The sequence below is a fragment of the Serpula lacrymans genome, assembly GCF_000218685.1.
Source record: "Serpula lacrymans var. lacrymans S7.9 unplaced genomic scaffold SERLAscaffold_1, whole genome shotgun sequence".
NCBI classification, from domain to species: domain Eukaryota; kingdom Fungi; phylum Basidiomycota; class Agaricomycetes; order Boletales; family Serpulaceae; genus Serpula; species Serpula lacrymans.
The window spans coordinates 2310938-2327718 of record NW_006763290.1 but is presented as its reverse complement, the minus strand read 5'-3'; the positions used below and the strand labels follow the sequence as shown (position 1 = coordinate 2327718).

Genomic DNA, 16781 nt, shown 5'->3' with positions numbered 1-16781 from the left:
TGTTGTATCAGCTGAGGTATTTTTTGGCTGATAGGTACATACTCAGAGGCCTCCAATCATTCTCTGTCTCACAATCTTCCAGATTACACGTAGACAAGGAGCCTCACTATCTGTGCAAACCAGTGAATTCATGTTATGCACAAGTATCATGGCTGCATATGTACATCACAGTAAGAGTCTAGTCACCATTAGGTCATTTCTAGAATACATACAGTCCATACTGATTGACCACAATTATTGAGTTTGACAGACAACACAAGGAAATAAAAACTCACTGTAATAACCATAGTGGTGATTAGCACACACTGCAACATACTCTCTGACAGAAGGACCACCCTTGGCTAGGTATATAGCAGTTTTGGTGTATGAGCCCCTATCATTGAGGGTGATAACACAGAGGCAGCAAGGTCTGAGAAAATTATAGAGCCATCAATGTTCTGCTATGTTAGAGGGGATAACCCGCTCCCCAGTGTTGGTGATAGGCCTGGATTACAACTATGGTTAGGCAAGTATGTCAATATGTCTGTCTTTGAGCTTTACCATAACCATGGGTGCAGGTCTCTAGCTTCTGCATTAAAGTGAAGAAATAATCCATTGTCCAAGACCTCCTAACACCGAATGCAACAAATATATAGGTGGCATACTGTGTTGGTCAGTTCACTCATTGGTGAAGGGAATTTTGGATGTGGAGGACATGATGTATGTTGTATACCAGGCCATGTTTATATGCTGGGTTGAAATGTTAACCAGGTTGCTGACCAATTGCAGAGCATGTGAGCTGGCAATCTAAGATATAGTGAGATATAGTCCTTGATGACATGGGTAGTGGCTATGTACTCAGATTCTGTGCTCAAAAGGGCAATGATAGGTTGTTTCTTTGCACCCCAGATAACAGGTAAGCCATAGAATGAGATATGTCCGGATATGGAGTGTTGGTGACTCTGAGATGCATGGTCAGCATCTGTGTATGATAGAATAGTGTTGTTGTCTGGATTTGATCTCAAACAGAGTTCTTGAGTGCCCTTCAGGTAGTGTATGATTCTTTTAACTGTGTCCCAATGGCATTTACCAGGATTTTGATTGAATTGTGCTACAATGTCTGTAGCAAAAGCTACAACGGGGCAAGATCCAAGTGCTATCCAGGTGAGGCATTCTACAGCCTCTTTGTATGGAATGTTGCTCATTTTGTCATACTGTTTAGGCGTAGCTGGTGATTGTTCAGTGCTGAGAGTCAGGCCAGGTTCTAACGGAGTGGGTGCTAGCTTTGCATTTTTTAGTCCAAAGTGTTTGACCTTTGTATCTATATATACTTTCTGGGATATGGCTATGGTTTGAGCCTCTCGGTCATACTTTATGGCAAATCCAAGCAGCCACCTGATTTCTCCAAGGTCGGAGACTTCATAAGGACTTGTTAGTTGATGCTTGAAGTCGTTGATAGCTTGTAGCGTGTCTGGTGTGATTACGATGTTGTCAATAGATATGGATAAGACAACAGATTCATTTGGTTTGTGGTAGTAAAAGATTGCATGGTTGACCGCTGATCTTATAAAGCCCATATCATGTAGAGTGTGTGTGAGTGTTTCATACTACTCGTGGCCGGCTTGCCTTAGTCCATATAGGCTCTTCTTGAGCTTAAAGACCTTGTGAGCGTCCTTGGCTTTCAAGTAGCCTGGCGGTGGCTTCATGAAGACATCCTTCTTGAGCGTAGTATTTAGGTAGGCATTTTTGATGTTGACTTGGTGGATGTGCCATTTCTGGCTTGCTGTATTAGCTAATACTGCCCTTACAGATGGTAATTTGGCAACAGCGGCAAAATATTTTGTTGAAGTCAAAGCCTTGTTGTTGTGTGTATCTGTTTGCAACTAACCTTGCCTTGTAGCGGGATATTTGGCCATTTTAATCTGATTTGGTTTTGAGGACGAAATGTGACTTGATTATGTTGGCATTTGGTGGCGAAACCACAATGTCCCAGGTGCATAGTTTCTCTATCTCCTTTATCTTGTCATCCATTGCCTTGCGCCATTTGTTGGTGTTTGGACCTGTGAGGACCTGGGTTACTGATGGTGAGTCTGCGTTATGTGACGCAAGCACTTGATGAATGATCAGAGCAAACTCTGATTCATAGTTGTCGCCATTTTGCATTAGATTGCCATCAACATTTTTCATCCATGCTGATGTTGCTCTTCTGCTGTGATTCTAGGCCAAGTAAAATCCTGGAGGAGGTCAAGGACAACTTGATCGCTCAGTGGGAGGGTCTTGATTAGTGTTTGGTGGTTGGATGCAATGTATGAGATTGGATGTAGCGGCTTTGTCTGGTGAGTTGTTTTCTTCTTTTGTTTCTGTTTTGATTTCTTTTTTAGGACTGTTGCAGTTGGTTTTAGGCATCTCCCCTTCAAGCACAACAGTACTAGGTGAGTTTTTGTTTTCAGAATCTTTGCTTGTATATTTGCCGCCGCCATCTGATCTCATTTGTTTGATTTTAGTTTCGTTGTTTTGAGTGTTTAATTGTTTGACAAAGTCACAGAATGATGCGAGGGCTTTGTCCTTTGTTGAAATATATGGTAATTTCACAAGAGAAATTGTTGGTAAATGATATGTAGTGATGTTTGTTTCCAATTGATTTGACTTGGGCAGGTCCCCATACATCCATATGAATATGTTCTCTATAGTATTTTGCACGGGTGAGTGATTCCTTTGGTACTGGCAGCCTTGTCATCTTTGCTTTGACACAGGATTTGCAGAACTTGTTATTGAACAGTTTGTTCAGCTTGATTCCTTGGACCGTTTCTTTAGACAACATTGTCCTTATAGAGGATGGGGCTATGTGCCACATGCACTTGTGTAGGTAGTTCATTGATGATTGGATGAGGCTGTATCGGCTTGAAAGATTTGAATTTTGTTTTGTCCGGGCAGAAATGGGATGTAGCACCAGAGTCTACAATGATGTCCAAGTTTTGTTGTTGGCCGGATTGTGATGCAGTATTAGACATTTTAAAGGTGGTGAATGCATAGTTATTTTCAGCAGTGAGTTCACAAGCTGTATTTGCATGGTCCTTCTTCTTTCGCTGATTTGGACCTTGTCCTTCTTTTCCACCACCCTTTCTCCAGCACTCTTTGTCTGTGTTTCCTTCTCGGTCACAGTTTGAGCATTTTGTCTTTATTTTGGTGGGTTTCAACTTTTTTTTTTTTGTCTTGGGCATGAAGAGCTGATTCAATTGATTTTTTTGTGGTAGATCAATAGTCAGCTTCTTCGGTAATGTGAAGAATAATTTGCCGAGACAATAGAGGGTTATTTGACACTCGTGCAGCTGCAGTAATGAATGATAGTAGAGGGCAGTACAATTCCGGTAGTGAGGACATTATTATTGCACTGAGGTCTCTTTTGGCTACTGGTGCACCCATCCCAGCTAATTTTTCTCTCAGTTTGATCATTTCTGACAGATGTGTTTTAACATTTTCAGCAAAGCTCTTGGAGTTTTTGTCTTGTGTTAATTTGGACAATCTCACTCTTTCCTTTATGGATTCAACAGATTTTGTCCCATGTGGCTGCAGCAGTGGGGAGACTTTGAACTTGATAGTTTATGCTGTCGCTAACAGTTGTATACAATTGTTGTAGCACCATAGCTTCACTTTTGAAGGTATGCATCTATCTAATTTTTGTTTTCCTCTATGTCAGCATCAAATGCCTTTGTTGTGCCATTGTGTAGGAGTGTGTGAGTGCCATCAGATGACATGGGGTAAGCCTTTGGATTTTGACACGTCCATGCAATTGCTGAAGTAGGCCTTTGGCTGACAGGGCCATGACTGTCCTGGACTTCCATAGAATCCAGTTTGATGTGTCCTCGGATAATTTTGGGACAGCATAGATACCCAAGAATGCTGATGGGAACACTTGATCAGTAGTGTTTGCGTGGCTCATAACCTGTGAGCTGGCAATCTAAGATATAGTGAAATATAGTTCTGACTGCCTCAGAGAGCTGAGGTAGTCAGAGCTGTGATGCGACGGATGTAGCAAAGCTGTGGCTGTGGTATTAGTAACCGTGAAGTTGGAGATACTGTAATCTAATACTTGGTATGACTATTGTAGTTCAAACAGAGCAAACTCTGTAATTAGCCGATAAGTATGATAGTTGACATAGTCAGCTTTATATCATATGAGGTGGCATTATGGATGACTTGTCCAGGTTAATCGCCCACAAACCTGATAATGCCTTTCCTGGCACTTGCCACAATCTAGAAAGGACCAATGCCAACAGGAGTCAGAGGGAAAGTGCTTTACATCTTGGTCAGAGGAAAAGACTGTTAGCATGCTTCAGATTTCCCAGAGACTTGGCTGATACATTGACCAGTGGTATGACAGATTTTTTGGTGCTTTATGGTAGGCATATTGGGAGAACAATTCATGCTCTATGCAATATCAAAATTTACTAAAATGGCATCCAATGTTTGGATGAGCTCGCCAATATTAATGTGGAGGGCAGAAGTGCCCCAAGTGCTAAGTACATTTATTCATTTTCTTTGCACCAGGTCCCTAAAAATCAGTTGCTCATGTTTATATTTAGGGGACTTAGAGAGCAAGTTGTGTTTGAAAACTTGTTGCAAATGGTACCTGGTTTGGATATTTATTTCTGTGAAAGCTCAAGAGAGCAAAGGGACATGATAGGTGAATTGGTTAGCTCAAGCCACCACATCTTACGATTCCTTCAACTGATCTATTTTTGCTCAATATCCAATGGGCCTCTGGGGCTTGGTGTTACAATACATAATTTTTGGACTTACAATTTTCTTTTTCTGCTTTAACTTTTTTCCTTAGTTTTCACATGCTTGTGCGATGCAGCACTTTCCTTTTGTTCAAACTCCGCTTTCTTGTGCTACACTGCTTTCCTTTATTCTTAGCTATAAGTCTCTCACCTAGTGGAGCTGGTCACATGGGCTACATCCTATGACATCATCAGCCATTGCCGTCATCAACTGTATAGTACACATATACAAGTAGTCTGTAGTAGTATAAATACCCCAATAGATCAAGGAAACTCCTCAGTGAGTCCTCCTGTTATTTACCCATAACAAACTTGGTCCTACCTTAGGGATTTTACCCACTCCTCCATGTATCCTCTATAGCTTGTTGTCATGTGCACCAGAGTATAAAAACTTTGGTTGTAACATTACTCGCTCTTACTACTCTTTTGCACTTTGTGCAAACTTGGACCACAGGGTTAAGTGGACATCTTTTCAACAGTAAGACTTGGGTGCAAGTTGGGTGTTAAGCTTTTGCTAGCCCACGGAAACCAAGTGTGTGCCCCAATCCTGCAGGTGAGCTCCTTATGATGGGGTACTAGAGAGAATCAAAAACCAAACAATACACAGCCCGCAGTATTAAGGGGAGTACTTGGTACAGCAGACAGTGTGGAACCTCTATTGCTAGTTTACATACAAAACTTCTATTTCTCTTTCCTCTGACCAGGCCGGGCACTTGCCTCCGCCAGTCTGGAGAAGGGTTGATAGCCTAATAAGCAGACCACCCCCTGACAACCATTTAGACCAGGGTTTATTATGTTTACTTTTTATATACTTTTCAAATATGATAGTGTGGGTAGTTGGAGATTGAGATCCAATATTCAGCTGGGAAGAGGTAGATCCGCAGATAGCAAGCAGGGACCCCCAGTTACTTTTTTTTTTACTTTACAAAGAGAACAAGTTGCCATGTCAGCACAAGAACAAATGGTGGACATGAATGCCGTCCTTTACCGGATGTGGGAGAAAATCACAAATCTCACCACACAACTCAAAGAAATCCAGAACACTCAGAACGCTGATACCGTTGAACGGAAGTTCAACAAGAAAGTTTGGATCAAGGCAAACTGGGACATGTTCGCCAATGATTTTGAAATAGTAACAGTGGTGCTGTCAAGACTCCAAGAGCATGTGGTGGGTTGATATGCTAAAGTTAAACTCCAAGAGTGCTACACCTCAGGGCATTGGCCTACTTGGAAAGAAATCTAAGTTGAAACTGAAAAATATTTCAAACCCCAAGCTGAGCATGACTGGATATGTCAGCAAATCTGTGCCTTCAAACAAGAGGATGGATGATTTTGTAACCCAGTTCCTGGCCCTCTCCATCCAAGGGGGTTTTGGTAATGAACACATAGTAGATTTGCTGGAACACAATGTGAACCCCCACATTGCAGAACAGCTCTACCTGTAGGATATGAGGAGCAAAGAGCTCTTGCAAGCGGCGGAAAAAGTCTGCAAATTTGGTAGGGCTATGGAGCTCTACAAAATGCAATTTGGTGGTGGCTCCACCATCAAAAACAACTATTCCCAGAGGCGCCCTGGGTCATCAAACCAAAACAACAATCACTCTCACAGGTTCAAGCCATTCAGGCTGCAGCCAGGGCAGGGTGCTCCTATAGATATTGGTGTGGTCCAGGGCAGACAGATGCACAGATTTAAGGGAGGGACACATGTCCCAAGAATGCCAAAATGGGGTGCAGGCTGCCCCCACAGAAAAATAATAATAACCAAGGGCACCAGGCACGCCAATTACAAACTGAAAAACCAGATAATCAGCTCAATACTCTGGCCGGTTGTTTGTACAGCAAAATCTGGGCTTTATTTTACAATCAGCAAGTCACTGAGATGAAGGCTCAGGGAAAAGAGTTCAGAGCTTAGGTCACTTGGGTGCCTTTGCTCCTATTAATGATGAAGTAAACCACAACAAGGTGGCCCCTGCTCCGGGGTGTTGCACAAGCAATAAAGGAAAGGAGGTGGCTCCCCATTTTGTAAATAGATTTCTAAATTTATTATCTGAGCTATCACAGGGGGAAAATACTAATTTTTCCTCAGATAAAATTGTAATAAAAGTATGTGCAAAGACAAAATAGATACACACATTTTCTCGAAATAAAATTGTAATAAAACATAGAATTATGGCTTGAATTTACTACTTTTATCTCATGATACAACCATGAGGAACATTTGACCTCAATTATTATTTTTTCTCACCAGAAAATATTATGCATAGGATCAGATCAATTATGTTGTTGGCAGATTTTAGTTCAACTCATTTTGCTGAGTAACTAGTGACCAAAAGACAATAAAATTCAGGCTTTATCTCTTTGTAACAATCAAGATTTTTTTTTTTTCTTCATGATTTTTCTCCACAATCAATTTTGAATTTGCAGTCAGAAAGAAAACAGTTAAAATCCCAATATAAAATAAAATGCAAGGAGATAAAACATGACATATGCAGACTTCTTTGTTTAATGATGTTACACTCAAATTAAATTAAATTTTACCTTGCAAAAAAACTTTTATCAGCTTGAGGATCCGGTAAACATTGCTACTACATTTCAAAAGCACTTGTATTTTTTCTACTTTTAAAACACATATCATCTATAATATTTTTCTCAGTTTTATGGCCTTCTTTTTTGTGTAAATATGGAGATTGTATATATAATGTTTCTTTTATTTCTAAAATTTTTTCACATATGGAACAACGATACTATAAACAGCTTTTTTTTCCAGAAAAAAATCTGGAAAAATATAATTGCAACACTTGTCACTACTCTCAACTCACAATCAACTGTTGATTCCAGGAAATCATCAGTAGCATAGTTGAACCAACAACCAACAATCAACATCAATAGGCAACAGTGCAATAATATGTTTACAATTTTAATTGCCTTTTTTCTACCATTATAATTTTCATTGTATATCTGATGTACTTCACAATGTATATTACATTTTATCAAAATGTATTTATCATATCATATCACTATGCAGGTTAGTAGACATTTAAGGTTGTTTGAATGGTGTCAGATGCCCCTGACAGCAGTCTTTAAGTGGGCTAAGGTACCCTGTGACAAAACCGGATAAACCTGGTCTCTGCTAAAGCAGCCATTGTGCTCCATGGAGCATAGCAACTATTCCATGGAGTCACCATTGTTCTACTAGGAGTCATTATACCTTAGCAAGTAGCACCTCCAACTATAAGTAGTAGGGGGTTTAGTATAGGAATACCTCAGTCATATAGCCTCTTAGGCAGTGGGTGAGGTATATTACATTACATTTATTAGAGATTACCTTTAACTGACATCTATTGTAGTTTCACTTAGGTAAATAATGTAGTTGTTTCTATAGCCTCTTAGGCAGTGGCTGAGTTTCACTTAGATTTATTACACTGAAGCTCCAGAACAGTCTTTAAGCAAGTTGAGGGGCTCTAAAAATCCATCAAGCACTTTTGTTTGGGTGTTGATGATTTCAGATGCAGATACTTAGATCTATTTTTTGAGAAACTTAAAGCATTGTGAAGCTGCATGAAGCATCTCTGATCTATGTGTCATCCTTTCAATGCTCCATCACTCTGCCATGAATTTGTCTGTACTACAAACTACCTCTCCATCTGTATATTTTCTCACACATCCCCCCATACTCTGTATGGAAATTGGTTTGAGAAATGCCCTGACATTTGACACTTGTATGAAATCAGATCTTTGCTCATCCAACCACCATAATCCCAAGGTCTCTGAATGCTTGTGTGAATATATACTGATTGGATATGACTCAGACTCTAAGGCTTCAGAATTATTTGGGGTTCTTTCTGGGTTCACTGCAACCAACATTTGTTCACATCTCAATCTCACACCAATTTTCCGTTGCAACAACACCCCTTTTACCAAAATAGCAAATAGCTCTTGCTGCAAAACCTGTGGCTTGTAGTCAGAGAATTTGCTGCAATTATAAGAGAAGTAGTAGGCACAGCTGCCAATGCAATATCAGGAGTGTCTCAGTTGATACTGGTAACAAGAGGTTCAGACATTGCAAGCTGTTGTACTCAGCTAGGTCAGCAGTTGAGAGTGTCATATCCATGCCGGAAGACAAAACTTCAGACACTCCAAAGGGGACATTCCTCAAGTCCGAACTGTAGTTTTTGTATCTGTAACAAAGTGATACTCAGTCTCTTGTATGAGGACTCAGGTATATTCAGCTATTACCTGTAACAAAGTGATACTAGGTAGTAGCTTTCAGTAAATATAAGAGTATGTATGTATGTATAAACTTACCTCAGTCTCTTGTACGAGGACTGAGGTATCCAGGAAGTGTGAATCAACAACTTCTATAGTAGTTAAATGTCTGATGACAAAATAGGAAATTGGCTCTCAGCCACCACTGGAAGTCGTGGTAGAGAGCTATAGTGCATGAGGCTCAAACCTGATTAGCTTGGGCAGATATGCAACAACACGGACCCCCCAAACTTTTGGTACTCTTGGGATTATGCTCCTCATGTCCTGCCAGTTGGCATGACCCTGTGCCCCATCCCCACAAGGTATTCTGGACATCCGCCCCAATCCTCCTACACCGGACTTCTAGTCTGCTATACGTTTCCTATGCATGTTTTTGTGCTCCTTGTGGACTCTGTAGTTTAGACCTTATGGTACACTCCTTGCACATACATTTCTCCTCCGCTAGATAATTGTCCGCATGGAAGTCCATACCTACATCAAATAGATTCCCTTGCCCTTCTACAAGTCCTTTTCTAAGCTTTCTGGTCCTTCTCCTAAGGACCTTTACTCTGCTCCTTTTTTATCCTCTACTCTCATCTGTTCATTCCGACAAGTTAGGGATCAAGGTCCGCAAAAGGGCCTAGTGCAGGAGCTAAGCCAACTCCCAACCTTGTACTCCGTTGCTCCTCCTACTCCATCTCTGCACTCTGAAACCCCAACACTCCAAAAGGTTATGGTTCTGACAGAATGACTCGCTGTGGATAAGGCAAGTAAGGCAGTGTTGGGGGTACTAGCATTGCTAGTGTTTCTTGAACCAATATCAATGGGCACAGAGCCGGGTTGGGAGATGTTGTTGATGATGAATACCATGCCAAACACTGCATCTACAAGGTAGGCTTTTCTGTTGCTGCTTTTTATCTCAGTTGAGACTTCAAACTTAAATGCCTACTAACTTGCACAGTAATATTATATGATAAATATGATAGATACATAATTCTTTTTCTCAAAGTATTTGCATTATGAAAGCACCTTATACAGCCTCAGAGTGCCTCAGCATGCTTAAAGACCACTATTGGTTTTGAGTTCTTTGTGAAACTTAGTCTGGCCTGCATCTTCCATGATATAGGATCCTCCTGTGTATTCCTCCATATGTCAAACTACAGGATACCAGATGGGATTTAGACTATATATTACAGTGACTGCACAGTACAGTCAAACCAAAACAAGTTTTTTTCTACAAATGAATAACACAGATAAGGTCAGAGATGCTTCATGTAGCTTCACAATGCTTTAAATTGCTCAAAGAATAAATTAAAGTATCTGCATCTGAAATCATCAACATCCATATAAAAGTGCTTGGTGGACCTTCAGAGCACCTCAGCTTATTTGAAGACTGTTCTGGAGCTTCAGGGTACCTCAGCCCACTTAAAAACTGCTGTCAGGGGCATCTGAGACCATTCACATAACCTTAATAGCATAAGAAGTAATGTATGTCTGTCCTTAATGTCACCCGCACGGTCAGGATGTCTCATATGCTGCTGCATTTAATACTGGAGGAAGTAGCAGAAAACATCATATAGTTAACCATTATTCCAGAGATTTTAAGGCAAATAATTGTGACACTACTTGATTGCAATACTGTAATATAATACTCAATCATGCAGAATTCTCTGTTGATGAGCCCAAGTCATCCTCTACCAGGGGTATATCAACCAATTTGACCAACTACAACACACTAAATTTTCAGTATCTTTGGTGGGTTCAATTGGGAACACTTACACGGTTGAGTAGAAGGACATGGATGCTATTATCTCTTGGACATAAGAATCTTGAAGTAATAGACTGTAATCTACGCTCCAACAAGTATGATTCATGAATATCTGCTCCAGCTCATCTGAAATGAATTAATTAGCATGCAGTATGTTTCAGATATCCTAATGTTTACCAAACTTTTGGTTAGTGTTCTCTCTTTGAAGTAGGTAATTATAACGTTCAAATGGGAATATTCTCCAGGCATGTACTGGTCCAAAAAAACAAAGAAAATTACCCAGGTGCATAAGTAATAGCACCAGATAGTGGGACATCACAACCAGGCTCCAATAATGGTGTGGCTGGTGGAAGTAAACATCTAGGATGTTAAGACTGGAGGTTATTAACACTCTGGGTGTTTGCAGATTCAGATTTTTCACCTGCATTAATGTAGTTGGCTGCATAATTGACCTCAATCAAACCACCCTTACATTGTCTCTCCCATTCCATCTCCTTGAATCCATCCAGGCAATCCAGCTCGCAAAAGATATGATCTATGAAAGACTGACACTGCTGAATAACCATCATCATCAAATGAAAAAGTGTCCTCAAATGTCAACAACATAGTTACTATGTCATTTTGTAGTTCCAGAAATTTGTGATTCAAGGGCTCATGGGGATGTAACATATATTTACCTTGATTAACCTCAGATACCTTTTCTATGGGGCGGTGTTCGAATAAATCATTCAGAGAGGGTGGTTGAATAAAAATGAGGTGACAAGGTGGAGCTAATGAGAGAACACATTGATCAATGTTTGACTGGATGTGACAAAGATCATCTAAGCTGGTCTGAGTAGACAGTGTTTATTGCTCATCTTTAACAAAAGATTGAGCTGTAGACGAGTCAGTTGGATTTGACAGTTTCTTACAATATCTTGAGTCCCTGCCTTCTGTTGTGCCTTTGTCTAAATGACCACTACTTTATTTTTCTTCTTCTTTTGCAATTTTTTGTCAACATCTCCTTGCTTGGTGTCAAGCCCAAATTCATCCAAGCCTTTGCTCTCTATCTCTAACTTCAATGCCTCCTCAACCTGATGCCTCTGGAACATTGTCTGATTCAACCATACACCTTCTTGAAGCTGAAAAGTCTTGGTGAAATCTGGTAGAAGAGCCCATTCACCTTGACACTTGCAATATTCACAAAGGAATAAAGGACCAGAACCAACCGGTGAAGGAGGTTTACCATGAATAAGGTTTCCATTTCAAAGCTGTGGCTTTGTCATTGGTGTATGTACAATGTGAAATTGAGAGTGAAGGGGTTGGTAACCTGAAAACTAGATCCTAGTGTAGGCTGAATCAGCAATAATGGATCTGGGAAGAGGAGAAAGTCAGTATAGAGTGGTAGAACTTGCGTGGAAGCACTTATCAACGGTCACAGAAAGTTTGGTTGCCTCATGTCTGGTCAAAGCACATTGGAAGACCCGCCCAAGGAACTGGTCCCAAGCGGATGATGGTGCAGGATCTAGATCCAACTTCAATCCAACTTTCTTTTATTATCCCTATTATTGTCACAATACTACAATGAGGCATCTATGCAGCAAAACAAGGAAAGATTAATGGAGAGACTCACTTGGCTTCTCCAGAACAAAAAAATTGATATAAGTATTACATTGTGACATTCTACCGAGCACAAGGACTAAACAAGGCATTAGACCACTTCATCACTGCCCAATCTGAGCAGGTCTCCCACAACTAGCCAGCCATCCCATCAAGTGGGACAAAATGTCTAGAAGGTGATATCAGAAAAACTCAAGCATAGTACCCCAAATTTTGACCGCAGAGCCACAAATTAGCATGATTATGGACCTGATCTCCCCAATTAGGTGGGGGAAAATTGTAAGAGACTGTACCCAACTAATGTGAGAAGATCAGAAGATCAGGACGAGCAAGGATACTTGACAAATTAGTTGTTTTCTATCCCCCATGTGAGCCCCACTATCCCACCAACAATAACAATGGCAAATGAAACCCGGGTAGGTGCAACAGCCCAGCTTTGCTGTACCTTTGTATCCACACAAAAGATCCTGACCTGGGAAAGACTATATAACTCTTGATTGGGCCGAAGTACAGATGGAATATTACCATACAAGATTTCACATGACTGGTCCAAGGCTGGTTTGATGAATCATCTGAAAGTAATTGATGAGCTTGCTCAAAATTAATTCCTCACTTTGCCTTCCACAGCTGGATATACATATCATCAGTTGTCTCAGCTGACAAAGCCACAATATAGCATGTGCTTTTCCTTGAAAAAATTTGAGATGTTTATTAGGAGCGGGACACTGTAGGCTGTGCCAAAAGCCTCACACGGACAATCTGCATAGTATTATCTGAATGGATGTCAGCTGCTTGGCAAACCAGAAAAATATATTCACATTACCATTATAATCCAAAGCTTGGACATGTTCACCACTGAATGTCTCCCAAATGTTTAGGGTTCTGATGGAAGATCCACAGACCACTGCATCACCATTATGAAGGAAGCATACAGCCAAAAGAAAGTTCTTTTGTGCAATGGTTACTTGCTGATATGACTTGATCGCAGTAGATTGTCCTAGGGCATAAAGAGTCATTCTGTTTTGTAGGTTCAATACTAAAATATAATGGTTGTCCGGAGATAGAGCTGAATAACTGCTATGGGTAAACACATTAGATGGATCAAAGCAGTGTCATAAGCCACACTGAGCGTGAAGTACTCCATACATACAGCCAGCTAGTTTTTTTGCTATCTGCACTTTTTCTCCAATTCCCAAGGCTAGGAAACCGCTCAAACCATCAAATTTCATTGTGTACACCGTCCCCTTCTTTCCAGTAAGGACCTCACTCGCAAGCTGCTGTAGCAATAAATTTAAAACAACTGTATAACAAAATGTGAGTGATCCAAAGGAATAAGATAGTCCTTGCAAGAAATCAAACAGCGGTGAAAATAGTGCTAAATAAATGGTCGGTTAATATCAATCTGTAATGGCATGGAAAACATATACTAACATGTGCTGGAGGGGAAGAATAACATGGCACTTGTGATTATGATTGTGATGCAAATTGGAAACATCCAGGACCATATTATTGTCAGAAGAAGGCTCAAGTAACTGATTGTTGTGGGATAGAGTGGAATAATCCGAGGGGGAGGAGGAGGAGGAGGAGGAGGGGGACATAGCATCTAATTCTGTGGAGATAGATCATTGTTCATGCAAGAGGGCATTTGTGTGACTTGAACCATAATTCTTTGAAACCACTCCAGGGAGGTAAGTTATGCTTATGCAAGCAAAGTAAGTATACTCAAAATGAAAAGAACACGGCTGCTTACAAGACAACAACAAGTATTAAAAACTGGTGAGTGCACAGCGGGCATCAAGATATTGTGAACAAAGATTTAAGGTCAGTGTTGAGAGCTTTAAAGAGAAAAGGGCTTTATATACCTGGCGCAGCGACAGTCCCTTTGTGTAAGAATACCAAACAGGACTCATAGTCTTTCAGGAGGCATGAGGCATTGTTTTGCCTGAGGCTGACATAATCCTCTCATTTTCTAGACATGATTGCAGGTTAGGTCAGAACATCCTCAATGGTTTGTTTACATGCGGCAAGCAACATTTAAAGCAGGATAGAGAGAACAATTTTTTCTAATAGTGAGAAAAGCAAAGATAAAGACTAGCAGACAAAGTGAAAGTATCCAGTGACCCCAGTCTTCAGCCCTGCCTTTCTGCTTGTTGTCTACTCTGAATCTAGACTCCATTGACAACAAAGATTGGGCACTGACCCAGCTGGGTTCTCCACTTCTGTGGATATATAATTGACAATCTTCCATTGTCAGATGACTGAAGCATTGCTTTGAAGGGACCCATCCCTGATCAGATATCATTAGTATGACGTTCAGGGTAAGGCTATATTAGTAACCTTTGAAAAGGTGGACACCCCAACATGTCTGTTATTCTAGCGCTTGTTAAGATTCCCTCACTATTGTTCATTAGAGGGGAGTCCTTGAGGACTGCAGACAATTTATCCTTGATGGATACTGGGAATCACTGTTGCAGGATTGGCACCGACTGCATAAACAATATATCAGTCAAACATCCTGTGCAGAGTAGATCGCAGAACCAAAATCCTTACATCTATTGGCATTTCCGAGAAGTATCCAACACTACCTCATCTCTGTAGCACTTGGTGTAGGGGAAAGCGCTGACATCAAAGAGGTACATCCTTCCAGATCAGAGCATTGCAGTCAATACCAAGAATGGTTATCTTCTAATCCTCACAGGACAGGACAATAAGGTGTTTCAGAAGTGATTTGAAATTGCAGGCAATATCAATATTTGGTGGAAAGACAAGGCTCTTTCATTGCAAAGGCACAAATTCTAAAAGAAATCACTCAGCATAACAGATGGGAATATTGGCAATGTGTGCATACCTTTCTCGAGACCACAATATATACACGCAAACAGCCCGCCACTTGTAATCAAAAGTAATGGTGCTATAGCTCGACCTTTAACCTTTGAGTCCATGCTACATGGTGTTATCAACACAAAGGGAAATAATGAATAGCCAATAGCTGCGGCAATTGATCAATATTACCAATAAACTTGTTGTGTGGGTCCAGCTTTGAACTGCATATGAAGGAATAATGGACAAGGAAACCAAATGATTGACTCTATGACATTATGAGATACCCGTATTCAATTAATTTGTAAGAAATCTCTTAGGCAGTTATGTATCATCTCCTTTGTGTGAAGCCAGATTAAGCCCCAAGTTTTGCTTGCGTACCACAAAAAAGTAAGAACAACATTGATGGTCGCCCCCATCTAGCAAACAGATGAAATGGGTAAAGATAACATCAATTTACTATTCTACATTGAAGGGAAAGACCTACTGCTAACACAGCAGAATCATGATCATTATAGAGGTAATAAGCAATGATTAAAATTGGGATCATCTCCAGGATATAGAACCAAAACTTGCGCATATTCTCCTTAAAACTAGCGTATGCGAAAAAGTTCTGTCAAGTAGAGTCAGTTAGACTGTGAAAGTATACGCAACCTTCCTGTCATAACTGACCAATGCATTCATTAATGAGTCGAGGCGGGTTGTGAGTTGAGCGGGAGCTAGAACAGAAGAAATATGCACCTTTCTTGTTGGAATTGGTGTGTAAAGTATGGGCATAGTTAGGTACAAAGTATTGTCATAGGAGACCGAAGACTTTGTTAACCCTATGTAGACTTACTGCAATCACTATAAAAATGAGTTGAGGAACTCTAATTTAAGACTTGCACCCCCTAACTTTATCCGTGCCTCGTGGACTTTGCTAATACTTATAACAATCCTTTATCTGGTGCGTGCTGGTATATGGATACCAGATTGGAACCTAGCCTAGTGTCATGCACATATATAGCAATTTTCATAGTTTCAATCTTGAGGTGTGTTCTATAATGTTCAACCCTTCAATGTCAGCCATTATGAAACCATCACCAGAAGAATCATATAACTGCGTTCTGGCATAAGGGGGAAGGAAAACAAGTGGGGGTGTTTGTATACTTGAATTTTTTTCCCCTCATTATAATCGCCTCAACGTCAATAAAGCACTGCTAATGTGCACGTGTATGTGGATTTCATGGGTGCATCTGTAGATATAGTTGTATATCTAGTCTAGCGTAGATTGATTCAGAGATTGTACAAAGGATCGACTTCAGACTGGGAATACTTCCTATGTTCCATTGCATCCTGTCCATCTACTCACCCTCTCACTTTACAGACTCGCTTTAGCTTCGCATAATGTTCATGTGTGCAGCTCTCGATCATAAACACTGACCACAGTGCTACTAATGTGTTAATTTTGCCACAAAGAATTTGGAGATAATATACGGCCCTCTCCATACCTGGCTTTATGTGGTTAGGTTTCCTGACATTTCTGATACTTCAGCTAACATTTCATTATTTAAGGTCATGTTTTCTGTGGTGAATGCTATGAGATACTC

At 40.5% G+C, this 16781-nt stretch overlaps 3 protein-coding genes across 3 annotated transcripts; 1 reads left to right on the top strand and 2 right to left on the bottom strand.

The window, feature by feature from the left end:
- Positions 1–2789: 2789 nt before the first annotated feature.
- SERLADRAFT_432086 (uncharacterized protein) lies at positions 2790–3200 on the bottom strand (the record flags this gene model as incomplete). Its single annotated transcript, XM_007312338.1, has 1 exon — positions 2790–3200. The coding sequence occupies one exon, from the start codon at positions 3198–3200 to the stop codon at positions 2790–2792; it is 411 nt and encodes a 136-aa protein (XP_007312400.1).
- Positions 3201–5703: 2503 nt separating this feature from the next.
- On the top strand, positions 5704–6205 carry SERLADRAFT_432085 (uncharacterized protein; the record flags this gene model as incomplete). The annotated part of the gene is made up of 2 exons (XM_007312337.1): positions 5704–5892; positions 5960–6205. 2 exons carry the CDS (start codon positions 5704–5706, stop codon positions 6203–6205), a joined length of 435 nt encoding a protein of 144 aa, XP_007312399.1.
- A 9280-nt stretch (positions 6206–15485) lies between these two features.
- Positions 15486–15969, bottom strand: SERLADRAFT_432084 (uncharacterized protein; the record flags this gene model as incomplete). The annotated part of the gene is made up of 3 exons (XM_007312336.1): positions 15486–15611; positions 15680–15805; positions 15865–15969. 3 exons carry the CDS (start codon positions 15967–15969, stop codon positions 15486–15488), a joined length of 357 nt encoding a protein of 118 aa, XP_007312398.1.
- Positions 15970–16781: the final 812 nt, after the last annotated feature.